Genomic DNA, 16,759 nt, shown 5'->3' on the forward strand with positions numbered 1-16,759 from the left:
AACAGTCGTTCGATACATTGTTTTGGTTCAAACTACGTAGATACATTTAAAATAATTTTAAAATCATTACCTGAAAGTGTTCACGAGAAATTTCCAGTTCTCTCAGTAAACTGCTTCTTCAAACTATGTGAGAAATGAATGAATAGAGTTAAATAATCAATCAAAGATAATTTAAACAAGAAATGTTTATTCTTCCGAATTTTATAATAGCGGAACACTAGCACCACTGTTAGAAGTTTGTAGAAACTTTTCCAGCAGCCCTCATATATGATCTTGAGTTTGAGTAACTCGAAGAACTTTTCTCGCATTTCTAATAAGTTTACTTAAATAAAACTCTTAACAAAGCATTATAATTCAGTAAGTATATTCTTAATCTGTAACAAGTTTAGTTCAACTATTATTCAAATGTAGTGCTTTGTTCGGAGTTTCATTTAACTGAATATTAATTCAAACTGAAATAAAATATTAATTTTCTAGAAAGTTGACTTTTTTTTACTTCGAAAAGAACAGATGACTACAAGAAAGGAGAGGGAGTCATTTCATCCGGACACGATATATAATTTACGGTTACAGTTTAGTCTGAAATTTCTTTTCAATTTTGTTTATCTAAAAGTAATAATAGAAATAAATGCTCTAAAAATCATATGCTTGGAGAAAAAGGATACTGAATTGAAAGTTACTTTTAAATCAGTCTTTCGTTTGAGGGAGTAACTGATAAAATGGTATTTGGTTTTCATATACAAAAAAAAATAAATAAATAAATAAATAAAATAAAATAAAATAATAAATAAATAAAATAAAATAAATCAGTACCTTAGCTGAATGTTCATTTGTTTTCTAATTTTATGACATCACCACTTGTTTCGCCTCTTTTCAGTGAAAAAGGAAACGAAAAAGCTTCAGGAATTTGAAAAGAGTATTTTAAGGCACTACAAAAATTATCTTCAAAAACTGGAATCAATGGTATCTGTTGTTCAGAGGAAAAAAAGTGATAATAGGGAAATATCTCAGGTATTTTTCGTTTTATATTATTTTTACTGTTAGTAGTATTATCTTGTGCACATATTTCTTTAGTAAATGCTCTAACAAGTCAAGAATATAATTCTAGTTCACGCTTTGGACGGTATGCAGTCACGCTCAGGAATATTACCAATCATTTCATATACCTCAAATTTTAGAATGAATTGGAGAGGTTCCTATTCACTGATATTGTGTTTGCACTTTTCCATGCCGATAAGTAGGCCTTTTTATACTTCCTAGATGTCTTCATTTCTTTAACTTGTATTTTTTTTTTTTTTCGTGAACAAGGCACTAAAGGACAACCGAAAGATTGATTATTCAGAAATCAAAATTTGATGTAAATGAAATCATGGCTGTGTAAGTGGTCAAGAAAAACAGTAACTATATATTAGAACTATATTATTTTGTAGTGCAGTGGTTCTCACCCTAATTCCTGTCACGACCCCCATTTTTTATCACATCCTCTTGCCAGCGACCCCCTTATAATTTCTGGTTTGATTTTTAAACAACTCTGCACTTGTTGAAAATGTTTAAGTGGACCTATTTGTATTGCTCTTAACAGCATGTATAAAAATAAAAAATATACCTATCAGAACAAAATTCAAAATATTTAATCATCACAGTTTTCTTTAGCCTAATCGGCATAACCGTGGGACGTAAAACTTAGATTTCATTTTTTTCAAAATATTTAAAAATATTTTCCGGTATTAGACTCTAACTATATTTATCTCTTCCGCTTATCTTCGCGATACCATGAAACACTCGCGACCCCCCAGTTTGGGAAACCCTGTTGTAGTGTAATTGATGTAAAGAGAAATTTTAAATTTTATTTACTAGCCTTGTTAGTTGACGATTAGCGAACGTATTGACCAATTTATATACGGTCAGAACTGTTGAGCTAACTTAGATATCTAATTTTGATATTAGAACATAAAGATGTGTTCTTGTGTTTTTGTTTACGTTTCTACGAACTTCGAGATGATAACGGTAGGGACTTATGTTGAAGTTGGATCCGATCTCGGGCTATTATCCGAGGCGTTATGTTTCCAACAGAGTTTGAACCTGTGACTATGTGTATTTAAAATGAGCGCCACATCCATGATCTATGAGAGGAACTATTTTCTTTTAGTTATTAGGTAACTGAAGAATTCTTACAATTCTGTGTTTTCACTTTAACTAGTAGTTTGTAGTTCAGATTTCCAAAAGATATGAACTGGCTTCGCGTCTTAAGTTAGGTGATACTAGTGTTCTATCTTTTTTTTCCCCCCCTAATGTGAAAATCTTGTTTCACCTATCTTTTTTTTTTTCCGTAATATGAAAATCTTATTTCACCTACAACTTAATGAAGCTTATGTTTTAATTTTGTAATTAATGTAAATTATATTGCACTAAATTACCTGTCTTTTATATTAAGGTAAAACACAATTCAAATATAATCTCGTGACAACTAAAATCAGACATATTCTGCAAGAAGAATCGTTTCAGATTTACTCAGCATATGTAAATTCGAATGATAATCAGATCTAATTGGTCCATTTCACAAAATTGCATAATTGAGATAAGGACATGAATAACCGTAGAACGGTTGATATTCAATTTTTATCAAAAGCCAAGTCATTTAGACGTCAGTGTTGAGTTTGGCTGTATAGTTCCATTCTGCGTTACGTCCTGGAGAGAAAGAAACCAAATGGCATGTTTGGAAATAACTAATCCAAAATGTAGAACGATTATAATGTTTAGAAATTAAAAATTCTTAGTGATTTGGAAATACAGATTTACTCGAACACAATTTTCTTCTTTATGTCGATTGATTTCTAACTATATAATATCTACTTATCATCTGTTGAATAATTGCCTTAAGTTTGGATGACGTCAAGTCGTATCATCTAGTGGGTTGCAGAATATTACCTTTATGGGTTAAGGAACCCAAAGGTCTGTTTCCACAGAAGGAAAGCCCATCAGCGAATCCCACCTCGTGCCAGTTTTATCCGGGTATGATTGTTCTTTGCATTACCTTAAGAGTGTGCTTTATATCATTTCGGCCTATTCTTCGTGTTTGCAAAAAACAAATTATTTTTTATTCTTTCATGATAAAAGTAATTCTTTTTTACTTTTGAATGTATTTTTGTTCGTCTAGAATTTATGTTTATTTTTTTATTTCAGCAAGAAAAAAAGTTGGGAGAATTGGCAGTACGCACTCTGTGTGATCTGTTAGTTGCGAATCCGTATTTTAATTTTTCCCGAAATATTGTTCAACTGTTGACTCCATTTCTTAATAACAAAGATCCAGAAATTAGGAAAATATGTATGTCAGCTTTCAAGAACTTATTCAAAGATGATAAACGTGGTGAAATTACGTTAGAGGTAAGTTTATATAGTCGCTTTGTTATGTTGTATTATTTTTCTTGCTTGGAAAAGGCAGCAAAAATTAAACATTATGATAATAACAAACTTCAACATCCTGTGACGAATTGTGATCTGCTAGATAGCATACGTTCAGCTGAGTGATTCGTGGACAGTACGTCGATGTAAAGCGCCATTATTATAGGGAAATCTGTCTAAGTTGGCTACCATCGGCTCCATTGAAAAATGGCCAACTTAAAGAAAATGTGATTGATGTATTTTTAGGGTAGGATTTCTAGTATTACTTGATTGTAAAATTTTAATAAGCAATGGCACAGCAGCTGCTTTTAAGTAATATATAGAGTATATAGAGTAATCGTAACAATATACTGTACAGTGCTAGAGAAAAATTACGTATTTTATTATGGTTCATTCTAGACGTATTTCTTCTATTCTTTTTGGCACATATGCACATTCTAATTTTGTAATTCTTGTATAGTATCGTTTACTTCTTGTTAATGACCTACAAGTATTTCCCTCGGAGCAAAAGATGCTTTGAGAAAATCTTAAGGGAATTCATATCTCCAAACTTCCACTACCTTTCGACAAGACATCAGGTGCCTATAGTTCACAGTTGAGGTGGTTAGCTTTAACCTTGAGAATTTTCCGGAATTACTGAAACTACTCACTGACGAAAGGAGCCGATATAGTTAATGGTTTTACCAAAACAGACAGGGTGAACAAATACGTACAACCATTTCCTGAATTTCTGTACGTGCATTTTCTTATTCACATCTTCGTTAACCACCCCTTTCTCAGTGTAGTGTTCTGGGTCTTGACCGCCAAGAACAAACCGTGGGAATCTATGCTTCTTTGTCTCCAGTTACAAAAACAGAACATCTGGCTCCCATATGGGAATACGAAAGAGTTAAGGAAAATAACAAAACGATACTTTGCGTTGTCAAGATACACAGGTAAATTTATCATCATCATATGGTAAACATTTCTTCAATGCGGCCAACTTCCAAGATAAACAGATGGCCAACTTACAGAGTGATAAGTAACGAATATCTTATGGAAAAATGCACGTTGAAGACGAACCAGGCCAAGATGAGCAGGTGGCCGTCTTAGAGAGGTGGCCAAGTTGACAGGTTTTACTGTACTTCCTTCCGTGACCCTATCTTCTAGACGATGTTACTTATATTGCTATATATTGAAGTTGGTCCCGACTTGTTTTTGCGACCCTGGATTAAAACGAAAGAAGTTACATAAACGAAGGAGTACGTACCGAAATTGGACTTACAGCAGTAAATTCATAAACCAAGTGTAACAATACATAATTGTTATTTTTTTATGTGCATACCTAAGACTATTTCAAAATAACGTGAAAATTGGTTGAAGTTTAACTTTGAAGTAAAGATTTGGAAAGGTTGTATATTATAGTGGTTCCTAACATTTTTTGACTGACGACACATTTACTGAACACCCAGGAGATCGAGGCAAACTTGTTTATTATTTATTAATAATAATATAAATTATAATAGTGTAAGCCTGCAAGTTTGTATAAATTAGTGACTCTGTCAATTTGAGCGATGTTGCTGCCGCTGAAGGCGTTGACGGATACAGCCTGTCTCAAAATTTAACTATTATTGAATGCTCCCAAAATTAATTAGTTTAGTCGATAAATAACATAATTCATATTCTAATTCTTGTTTCGTGGACTCAGTGACATAATTACACGATGCACTTTTTCTTCAGTATTCTCGTTTTTGTCTTGTAAGCTACTGGACCCCGAGAATTGATCTTAGACCACTTACATTGTAGACAAATGTGGTAAATATTCGACTATTGCGAAATTCTGTATTGAGTTAATTTCTGTGCTTCAGATAGGCTGTTATCTTCAAGTCAAGGATGGTCATTTATTTCTGTTACAAAATAATGAGTAGTTAGTGTTAATTATCGAATTTAGAAAGAGAGCTCAAACTCAAAGTATATTTCATATCGTGAAGGTTGTATGAGCAAAGTCCAAAATTTTGAAGAATTAAAAGAAAAATCAATGGTTTGACTTCCGAACCAGAAAGCTTATTTCATGTACATTTTTCAACATAATTTGCACCGATTTTGTTACATATTTCATGTATTGCTGCTCCGACTTAAACAATATTGACAATCTTGGACACAGTTTTCTTTATCTTGAGAAAATCCTAAGTCACTGTTGCAGTGGTCTCGTGCTGGTCATGAAACTGCTTTCCATGCAGTGACTGACTTTAGGAAACACTATGAATCGCAGTTTATAAGGTTCTTGAATATATACGATCAATAACTACACTGATGCTTTTAGAAATTCCTGCTTCGTCTTGGAGCGTTGCAGGTATGTTGTACTGATAGAAGAAGCAGATAATGGTGGTGTGATTTCTGTAGACGTACTTTAGACTGTGTTCAGTAGATGCGTGTTGTGAGGTTCGTCTCTTCTTGAAGAGAACTTTATCAGCAAGGCCATTATGAACAAACGCGTCAGAAAACTTGAAAGTTGACATTCTCCACTAATCTAAGTTTTAGATCTAATAGAAAGTGATTCGCCTTTGCAGCTTCTCACTATGAACTGTTGCTTTGTGTTTTGAGTTTCATCTTTCTCATCTTCCGTTAAGTTCTTTAAACTTCCAACTATTGTCTGTTCTCAAAATTCTTGAGAAACTTTCAAAGATCAGTTTGGTGTTACGGGTATTTTCCTTATTGGTGTGTATGTGGAACGCGCAATTGGAGATTGTGTATATGTGTGTGTGAGGGAGGGGGAGTATTTTAATTAATTACAGAAATTTTCAAAATTGACGAAGTCTAGGTATTTTACTCAGCCTCTTTACGTTGATTTGGGACTTTCTACTGCATTCTTGACAGCAAGAACTTTTCCTCCTTGTTGTATGTTCGTGAATGCTCAGTACGAGTATTAAACCTTAACCAACTTGTTGTATGTCTTCTGAAATGACTACTTATCTGTGTTCTTCAAAAGAAGATAGCAAAGAATGACAAACTTCTATTCCGTAAAAAGAAACGTAATTATCTACGTGATTTACCTGTATGAAGAAAACACAAGTAGAAATTTATGCGTAACAGTTTTACAGGACAGAAATATGCGTAACAATTGATCAGTGTATTTTACAATCTTCAATCATTCACCTACACGCAAACAATCAAATCTTTCGAATTTTTGGCAACGTTTCTTATAGTAAATTTTCTTTTTAAAAATATGTTAATAATGTTCTGGTCTTATTTGTTGTAGGTTGTGAAGAAGATAAATCAAATAGTGAAAAAGAGATCCAACAATGTCCATAGAGAAATTCTTGACGTGCTATTAGCTCTAAGAATTAAAGACGTTAATTTGGACAAAGAAAAGGAAGATGAGATTAAAAAGAAGAAATTTATGACTCGCAGAGAGAAAATTATTCATATGTCTCGAAGGGAAAGAAAGGTAAATATAGTGTAATCATATAACTTTACATTTGATTTTCTTTGTTGTTTCTTCTTGGTGTAGAGTAAAGACATGCTACTTCTAAAGAGGCGTCAAAAATATACTACTTCAATCCCTCCATGTAACGGACCGTCATCGTCGGAGAGGGGGTGGAGTTGAGAGGGCGGCTTAATTTTTCATTTATATATCACCCTTCATCCGTATATTCTTGCATGCCCTCTCAGCCACGAATACCACTACTGGACTCGCTGGTGGTTGGTAAGAATATTGGCAAATGGGTGGTCTGTCTACTTCTTCCTCCATCTGGAGTTGACGTGCACCCATTTCGGCGTTCAGTATTTGTGTTCTTCGGTGTCCAAGTCTTTAAAATCACAAAAAATATCCTTAAATATATATATATATATATATATATATATATATATATATATATATATATATATATTAAAACTTAAAAAAAGTAAAAAAATAAAAGTACAAAAAGATAAAAGATCCACGTCTTTTGTTTTGTGCTGGTAAAGGTTTATTCTTTTGGTTTGACAGTTTTGTTCCGTTTAGTTCCAATTTTTGCTTTTCCGGTGCCATACGTTTTTGTCGATGGGAATGGTTTTCTTAAATACCCATTCCCCTTGACCATGGCGGCCCCACGCTGATCCTACAGTGAGGTTATGCTTATGGGATAGCGAGGGGAGTAGCGTGAGTTCTCCTCGCAAACGCCTCAGTGTGAAGTTGCGACGTTCACACGCATTTTCTGTTTATCAGTGTATATTTAATATCAACATTTCATGGGTACTAAAACAATAAAATCGGGTCCGGGCTCACTCGTAAGAAGCCCAAACCAAACTAGAGCGAGACAAAATCTCAAGTCTTCGATAGCGGAGAAAAGACAAGTATCGTAATGCTTGTAATCCGATCATGTAATTAAAGATAAAGACGCAGGGGAACGTGTCGGTAGAATCCCATCGTTTACTGGACGTCTCTAGTGGTGTAATACCATGTTGGGATCTCCTAAACGTCCTCGAGAAGGAGATTAAATCAGAGCTGGCTGATCAACATGTTGTAGAGGTAGCTCGTATCAAAAGTAAGAAAGCAAGTGAACTCATTACTGCTCAGTCACTGATTCTTACTTTCAGTTTGCCTACACTTCCGGACTACATGAGAGTTGGTTATTATCGACTTAAGGCGCTCCCCTATATTCCCAGTTCCCTGCGCTGTTTCAAATGTCAACACTTCGGGCATACCATCACGCCGTGTAAGGCGAGTTCTGTTCTTTGTGCTACTTGTGGCCAGGGTAATCATGGTGCGGGACCCTGTACAGCGATCAAGCTATTTTGTGTTAATTGCAAGGGCAAGCATTTTACTTGATCTCGAGACTGCCCAGCCTTTCAACGTAAGAAATATATCCGAGAGCTAATGGTTATTGAAAAGATCTCTGCTGACGATGCTAAGTGTCGTTTAAAAGTAAGCGTTCCTTCCTTGCTTTCTGTGTCCTTTGCTACTGTTGCAGCTACTTCTTGTAAATTTGTGGCAACCTAGACATCCGACGTTTCCACCAAAACAGATCTTGTTCCAACAGTAGTCCAGAAATTCCGACCCCAGTTGCATCGACTAGTGAACCTCCCAAAACCCCACGTGTTTTTTCTTAGTGTTGGTCTTCGGTGAACTCCAGCTCATCGCCACTCACCTTATATGGCCGGTCTGTAACTTAGCCAGTATATACGCCAACTCAATGATGCGGTCCTTTCCCCGAAAAGAACCAAATGTCCACTTGTTCGTAAGTCACTTGCAGTTTCTTTGAGATGGAAGACGACCGAATGGATACTGAGTGGACGGTAATTGGCCCACGTGGAAAGGTTCGCCTCAAATGTTGATTTTGATGCTTTTATTGTTTTTTTTTTACTATTGTTATTGTTATATATTTGGTATTCTCATATCATTATTTTATCTCCTCTTTTAGATTTTTACTTCTCTTTTGCAGCAATAATTTTTGTTGTATTTTTATATGTTGGTTTTTAAATTTTATTAAGGCACCCATGTTTGTGACGGAGACAAATAGCCTCGATGTTGACGTCCCCCATTAAACTTCAATCAATCAATCAATCAACATACTACTACTAAAAGGGCGTCATATTTGATCAAGGAAAAGTATTATTTTTCTTATATATCAAGTGGATCAAAAACGGACACTTACTACAAACCTCTTTGGATCCAAATATCACCCAATCTTTGGTCCCTTCACCGTCTCTTAATTTCACGTAATCTCATGACTTGACCGAAAAAAAGAAAGAAAGAAAAAAAAGAAAATCTCAGGTAACAACCTAATAAACAATATCAAATAAGATATAAACAACAATGGTGTTTTTTGTTTGTTTTTTTCGACGATTTTCGTGAAAACGACTCAGGCAATTTTGTTCATATTTCATAAATGAATGTTCCGTTAGTTTATTCGTGGATGAATTTTTTTCCAGACGAAGTTCTCGAAAACGACTGAAGCATTTTGTTGATATTTTATAAGTATATATTTCGTTAATAACCCTAACAAATGATGTAAGTTACTTCTTATGAAAAGTCTACAACGGGTAGTTTGCTTCTGGACGTGAGCTTTCTTTGGGCCAAGTTTTCCGAAAACTCCTTATAAAGTTACTCGTATTGGTCTGTATCTTTTATTAGCGCATGTGATTGTTTTCATTATTTCTATTTAGTAACTAATACAAATGGGCGTGTTGAAATTGAAGCACATTACAGGTTGCAATGGTATATTACCTTTCAGTGTCATGTTGGTACGCTCAACTAAGATGTATCTTTTAAAATAGCGATAATTGTTTTCGCCTTATTAACAAAATATATTTTTCCCGTAAGTATCTAGGATGAGCAATTCCTTTTCCAAACCGTACTCAACCTCAAGTTAGTGTTCGAAGTGAAAAAAAAAAAAAAAGCAGAGGCGGTATGTTTTATTACGATTTTGACTCGACATACCGGTTATCTAAATATTGAAATACAGTGAGGGTATATTGCCTAAAAGATCGCGTTTCCATTTATATAATGACTAAAAATCATTGGAGAGCTTCTCCGTAGTTACGGAGACGGACATGAAGAGACTTTGATTCCCTGTCAACAATTTTCTGTTAAAAAAAAAAAAAAAAAAAAAAAAACTAATTATAGAGGATTATACACGAAAACCCTCAAATATCACGTTTTTGTATTAACAATTTTCTGCGGGGAAACTCAGGGATCCCCACTCAACTGAGAGGTATTCCAAACCCCTGGAAGATCTGCCACCACAGCCGAGAATCCTTAAATCCGCACATGCTCAAAACATTTATATGCATTAAGGCACGAAGACACACACATACATAAGAAACAATTCAATATAGTAATTCAAACATAAACAAGATGAACTTATTTGAAGACATCTCATTTTTAAAAACAAAGGTAGGAAAAAGATAAAAATGTCAGTGTTGTCAACTTAGCAATTATTTCTACATAAGAAATAAAATCTTTCCACGAGCTAAGCTTTTCGTCAATTACTGTGTGTAAAAATGGATTTATTAAAGGTCTTTCCAGTGACGGTATGTCTTGATCATTGAAAAACCAGAGGCGGTATGCCTTCATCACTGAAACACCAGAGGCGGTATGGCATACCACCGCATCTTACCGACTGCAAAGGTGAATGAAATTACTCTTGAGCGAGTGGACATTGATTAATTTTGTGGTTTAGAAATCTAGAATTGAATGCTACTATTTTAAGGATGACCAGAAAATTTTGGATCCGAATTGCCCTAGATTTCTCTCCTATATAAAAAATGTGGAAACAGTTAACAGCATGTATGTATCTGTGTTTGCTGCGTACAGTGTGTTAAGTCCGAAAACTTGATTTGGAGAAAAATGGATTTAAAGATTTAGTGCTGACACCCGAAAACGATATTGTCAGAAAAATATTTACGTGCACAATAAGCCAAAATTATTTATTAACCAATAAAAGTAGCATGTAAGTAAGTTTCAAACTAATGACAAAGGACTAATATGCAACCAATGTTGTTATGAATAAATAGATTTAAAAAAAAAAAAAAAAGTTACACTAAACAATAATGCACTTAAGACTGTTTACACACACATTACACATTTCAAGTTGGAGTGCAGATAGAATAATTTGCAAAATAAATTATGTTTTCACTTTATTGCATTTTGAGCAGAAAATAACATGGAAATAAGACCGAATTCTTCGTAAGTTAGACAAAACAGTCTTTCTAGTCACAAACAAATGAACAACATACACTCTTGATCGCAAAGTTTCTAGGTTTCAGTCACTTCCAATTCTTTCTCCCCTTTGCCCTGTTGCTAGCTATAGTCTTAACTCTAACAAAATTATTTTTTTCTGCTGGTCCCTTTCTTATTTGTTTTGTTTGTTGCATCTTCTTCCTCATATTCTTCACAATCAGTATGGTCTGGTATACATACACGACGTCATGGGACGTTTCCGAACTCTCATAGAAGAGGTGAAAAACAGGTGAGATGAATTGAAGGAGATCTGGAAGATCAGTTTTCTTCTTATCAGAAATCAGATTAGGTTCTTTGTACCTTAATTGTGGATTCAAACATTCAGCATTCTTCCCTCTTCTTTTAAAACGGATAGTTCTGAATGGCTCCTCTTCATCCAGTGATGTTTTATAAAATATCATACCAGGCTTTTCTTTACTGTACTGAAGCCACTTCACGTGTTTCCAAACGAAAAGATTACCATCTCAACCTTCTTTGTGCTGCTGCAGATCGCTCGTGCAGACGACGTAGAGCAACTGAGCCGTTCTGTTGCAATCTCATCAAAATTATTTCAGACTACAATAATGTTAGTCACAGCTAAACCTTACTTCAACTTATTTTGGAATATTTCCGGTTTTATTCAAAATAACAATGTAAACGAAAGATCGAAAAACGAAAAGGTCGGCGTTGTTTGAAAGTGGTTCACGTAATAATGATCTTGACTTTTAATTATAATACCGATCAGAGTTAAAAATAATTTTATGAAAGCACAACAATTGCGATCTCTGTGTTTACAAGTGTTAACTATCAAAATCAATTATAGATGTCAGTTGTGAAAAAGGGGTTAAGTCATAGAAAATGTAGTGTAACACATTCTTCACTGTCGTCTTGGAATTCAAAGAAGTTTGTGTACAGTGGGATAAGTACCAAAGAAGGACTTAACACATTTTACCCTGCAGACTAAGGACTTATTACTTTTTTTTTTCAACGCCTGAGGACACAATGTTATAACTTGGCTTAGGGAGAGAATGTGACTTATCCTCTTAAACCTACATGTAGCTCTTTGAATTTTAAACCTGACTACAGTGATAACTCATTTTCCCACTTTTTGGACTTAACACACTGTACGCAGCGAACACAGATATTATGTGACGTACTTTGTAATTTTTTACTATTTTCATTAAAGTTATTCACGAAAAAGTATAGAGTATAGTGATCTTAAGTTCTGAGTTTGCCACATATACTCTCGTTCCCATAAGTGACGCTAAACTTCGAAACAATTCCTGTCTGATAAATAAAGTCAGCTGTTCAATAGGAATTTTTAAAGATATACAAAGCTCTCATGAGAAATCTGCGATGTACTACCCAACTACTTCCATGCTTATTATACAAGCATTGTGTGTAATCAGGGTGTCTACTGGTACTGGAAATATTGAAAATGTACTGGAATTTTGATCCACATACTGGAAAAATTATGAAATATACAAATTTCATTCTTTTTGTAATCTACCCTGTATTTTTGAACTCCAAAAGTCCAGGGTAATAACAATTTTGTATTATAACTAGAATAGAATAATACACAATTATTTATACAAGTTATAACATAACTTAATAATACATTTATATAATACAAATAATGCTTTTGGCTCACTGTATCAGGCGTCCGAGCAGGGTGTCGGCGGGCCATGAAAGTCATGAATTGAGGTTGTTGGTCAAAGGAAAGTAGTGAAATTGAGCTTCAGATCATGAAAAAAGTGATTTTATAGAACAACAATACTTATGTAATACAGTATAGTTACTGAAATGATAAATTGTGATTTTCACTAATGATCCGGTATTAAGAGGTGACACCATCTCTCTTAGGGTTACAGATAGTCACTAACTTCCCCCTTTCTACTAATACTGTTTTCAGTTTCCGCTTTTTTTCTTTCTTTTTTCTTTTCTTTTCTTTTTTTCTTTTTTTTTCAATACCTCACGTATAATAACAGTGGATGCATTATATTATATGCAATCCTTCAAGTACAGCGTACAAGCTGCAAACTAGTCAGTAAAGTCAGTAAAACTATTTCCAATGATGGGAAACTGAGGGCCAGTTTTAATGCTTCATATGGATGTATAACATTGCATGTGTAAAGATTTCAGCGCTTTCATGAGCAGCTACATATACCTAATCATTTGTATTTAAAACAATTCAAGGCTGACTAAATCTATTAAAAATAAAATATTTATTTGATGGTAAAACATTACGAAACCTGAAATTGTTAAGAGTATGATTATTCCTAAAGAACTTTAAAAAAAATCATTGTATTAGGTACTGGAATTTTGCTGATGGTTATACTGAATATACTGGAATTTTTAAATTGAAACTCAGTAGACACCCTGGTGATACACTGGTATTTTTTATGTCGAGAAAAATAGGAGGTTAGGAAGTGCCTGAAGATCTTTCTGAAAGTCTTTTAATAATGAAAACAACTCAGATAGCTATGACTGGTGAAAGTTGTGAAACTGACCTAAAAGTTCCTTATAATATACTTTTAACCTTGGCTGCTCGGTTTACAGGCCTTCAAATCACTCGCTGCTGAAGGTATTTAGTTAGTGTGCGTTATCCTATGTATCTTGAATTTTTCTTTCCAACATTTGTGAAACATAACTCGTTTTTCATTTTGTTGAAGAGACACGAACAGGCAGATTTTATAAATTCATTATATTGAACTTAAGATAAAAAAAGTAGTTTAAAAAAAAAGAGAGAGAAAGATGATAATTTTAATAATGTTATTTTCATAGAAAATAATATTTAAATATGTTTTGTTTTCTAGAAAAGTAAAATGTTGGAAGAACTGGAGCGAGAGCTTCTTGAAACCAAAGCTGAAGAAAATAAGCAGACTAAGTTTAAATACTTAACTGAAGTTACTAAATATGTGTTCACTATCTACTTCCGAATTCTCAAAAGAAACCCGTCTTCTTCCCTGATGAGTTGCGTTCTAGAAGGACTTGCAAAGTAAGTGGTTTATTATTATTATTATTATTATTATTATTATTATTATTATTATTATTAGTAGTAGTAGTAGTAGTAGTAGTAGTAGTAGTAGTAGTAGTAGTAGTAGTAGTAGTAGTAGTAGTAGTAGTAGTAGTAGTAGTAGTAGTAGTAGTAGTAGTAGTAGTAGTAGTAGTAGTAGTAGTAGTAGTAGTAGTAGTAGTAGTAGTAGTAGTAGTAGTAGTAGTAGTAGTAGTAGTAGTAGTAGTAGTAGTAGTAGTAGTAGTAGTAGTAGTAGTAGTAGTAGTAGTAGTAGTAGTAGTAGTAGTAGTAGTAGTAGTAGTAGTAGTAGTAGTATTATTATTATTATTATTATTATTATTATTATTATTATTATTATTATTATTATTATTATTATTAAATTTCAAGCGATCAGTCGGCATTTTTTAACCATTATTTATTCAACATTTTATTGATCTATATATTCGGTGGACTTCAATTTTGTCTGTGTACATCTTCTAAGCTTTTTCTTCTTGATGGATTTTTTTTTTTTTTTATTGTGTAAATAAAAGTCATATGAAAGAAGATTCAAGTTGTTTGGCTAATGAAGAAAAATATAATTGTTGTAGAAAGATCACAACTTTTGTAACTGACTGCAAATATTCTTTTAGTATACTCGCTTAATAATTTCGTTTTTACTTATCGTATTTGCTATATTCAGTTGTGAGAAAAAAATATTTTTATTGCCGTATTATAAAGCTTTAATTCTTGTTTTGCATCGTTTTTAACAGTGACATTTTAGCAAGAAACATAAGTGAAATTAACATAGTTTAACTTAGGTAGAATTTCACGCGCGTCTGGGAATGTGTATAGCTTATATGCGTCCAGGGAAAAGCATAAATACTATGCAATTGTAAATAAAGCAACTATATCCAAACTAAGTCATAGAGCTGCACGTAGCTGGAATGCTGTTATACACCATGAGGAAACAAGGAAGACATAAAGGAATACAAAACCGGAAATAGTTGTTGAAATCGAAATAATCAAAATATCTGTATCAGCGTATAAGACATACTATATTTTGGACATATTCTCACAAGTAAAGGTCCGTATAGTTGTGGCGCAAATCCGATGCAAATATACGGCGTCTAATTGAGCATGAAAAGAAATTGAGTCCACCAAGTGCTAAGGAAGAAAAAGCTTGAAATATCGCCGAAATGAAAGAAAGCCAGTAATGACGGTGAAAAGGCAGAAAGTACATATCTTGCAAAGAGTGAAAATAAAGAAATCAAAAGTAACCTACCGAGTATATGAAGGACACCAAGGATTATGAAAGACCATAAACACGGTTGCCATTTAAAAGACAGTGTTGCCACTCATAACTTTGATATGTCAGAAATAGCACAGTAAAATTGCAATCGGGAAAATGTATAAGTAACAAAAAACAATAAGAAAGGCTGATTACACATACGGGAATAGGGTGGACGGTATTCGTGCGTGAATGTCGAACGTGAGGGAAGACAAATGGAAATAAAGAATAGAAAACAATACTCATCCGTTGTAGTTTAGCTGCAGTTGACGTGAAGGTCGATAATGAATGTGTGGTCAACACAAACATTTCTCCCAGTGAGCACAGCAGGTGAAAGGAAGCTGTTCACACGCATCCCTGCAGCATTCTTACGTAAGTCATGTTTCGAAATAATATTAAAAGGTGTTTGGCATGTTCCGGGATGTTCACTGGAACCGCTACATTTGGAGAACGCGAAGTTGATTTTTTTTTTTTTTTTAAATTACAGAAAACTGGTACTGAATAAATGACTGAAAGTGGAGAAAAGTCTCACGTTGCAACTTTTTAATGCTGGATGATAAGAGCAATGTATTGGTGATGAACTTAACCATGTTTTGACACTGCGCTCCAAAACAAGAACGTACAAGTGTGGAAGCAGTGTGCTATCCATTCCAATCACTGACATAATCATATATGAATGCATCATGGCAAAGATTGAATCCATGGCACAAAAGATCGTGAATAATATTAAATTAGTTTCAGAAGAGGCTTGTGAAAACCACTTGTGATACTATTTTAACCAGAAAGAACAGTTCTACAGCGACGGGATTTTGATGTTGCCGGAAAAAAGATGTCAATACATAAAATGGTGCATATCTGGTTCCGTAATGTTACTTTCAAATCACATTAAATGTATTCTCAATTTTGACCTCCTAGGGCTCAATACTTTTTAGACAACCAGTAGTTGTGTATCTACTTGCCTTAGTAGATGTATATTACTCTATTTATAACTTATCTATAAATTACGTATAAATAATGACTAGAGTAATTTACATTTGTTGGGCAACAACTAGTATCGACAAAGTATAATGCACGGTATTCATTATTTTATAATTGTCAAGATACATGAACAATGTGAAGCCGTGCATTAAAAAAAAGAAACTACTTAGCCGCGTGGTCCTGATGAAAAATGTCCGAGCGAAGCATTGGAAATATTTGAAATAAATATAATTGAAAGGAACATTATTTAGGCGAATAGTCAATCAACATCCCTAGAAATACAGTAGGGAGATGGGATCAGTTTAAACAACAACAACAACAACAACAACAACAACAACAACAACAACAACAACAACAACAACAACAACAACAACAACAACAACAACAACAACAACAACAACAACAACAACAACAA

General features: G+C 33.8%; 1 protein-coding gene across 2 annotated transcripts in view; it reads left to right on the forward strand.

The window, feature by feature from the left end:
* Window positions 1-16,759, forward strand: part of Noc3 (Nucleolar complex protein 3) — a 68,636-nt gene that overhangs the window by 25,149 nt on the left and 26,728 nt on the right. For both annotated transcript variants that reach the window (XM_081763666.1, XM_081763663.1), the window contains exons 6-9: window positions 878-1,011; window positions 3,184-3,384; window positions 6,641-6,829; window positions 13,900-14,081. In XM_081763666.1, coding sequence (XP_081619792.1) covers window positions 878-1,011; window positions 3,184-3,384; window positions 6,641-6,829; window positions 13,900-14,081 — 706 coding nt within the window. The remainder of the gene's footprint in view (window positions 1-877; window positions 1,012-3,183; window positions 3,385-6,640; window positions 6,830-13,899; window positions 14,082-16,759) is intronic.

The sequence above is a fragment of the Thermobia domestica genome, chromosome 1 (genome assembly GCF_964235325.1).
Source record: "Thermobia domestica chromosome 1, izTheDome1.hap1.1, whole genome shotgun sequence".
NCBI lineage: Eukaryota > Metazoa > Arthropoda > Insecta > Zygentoma > Lepismatidae > Thermobia > Thermobia domestica.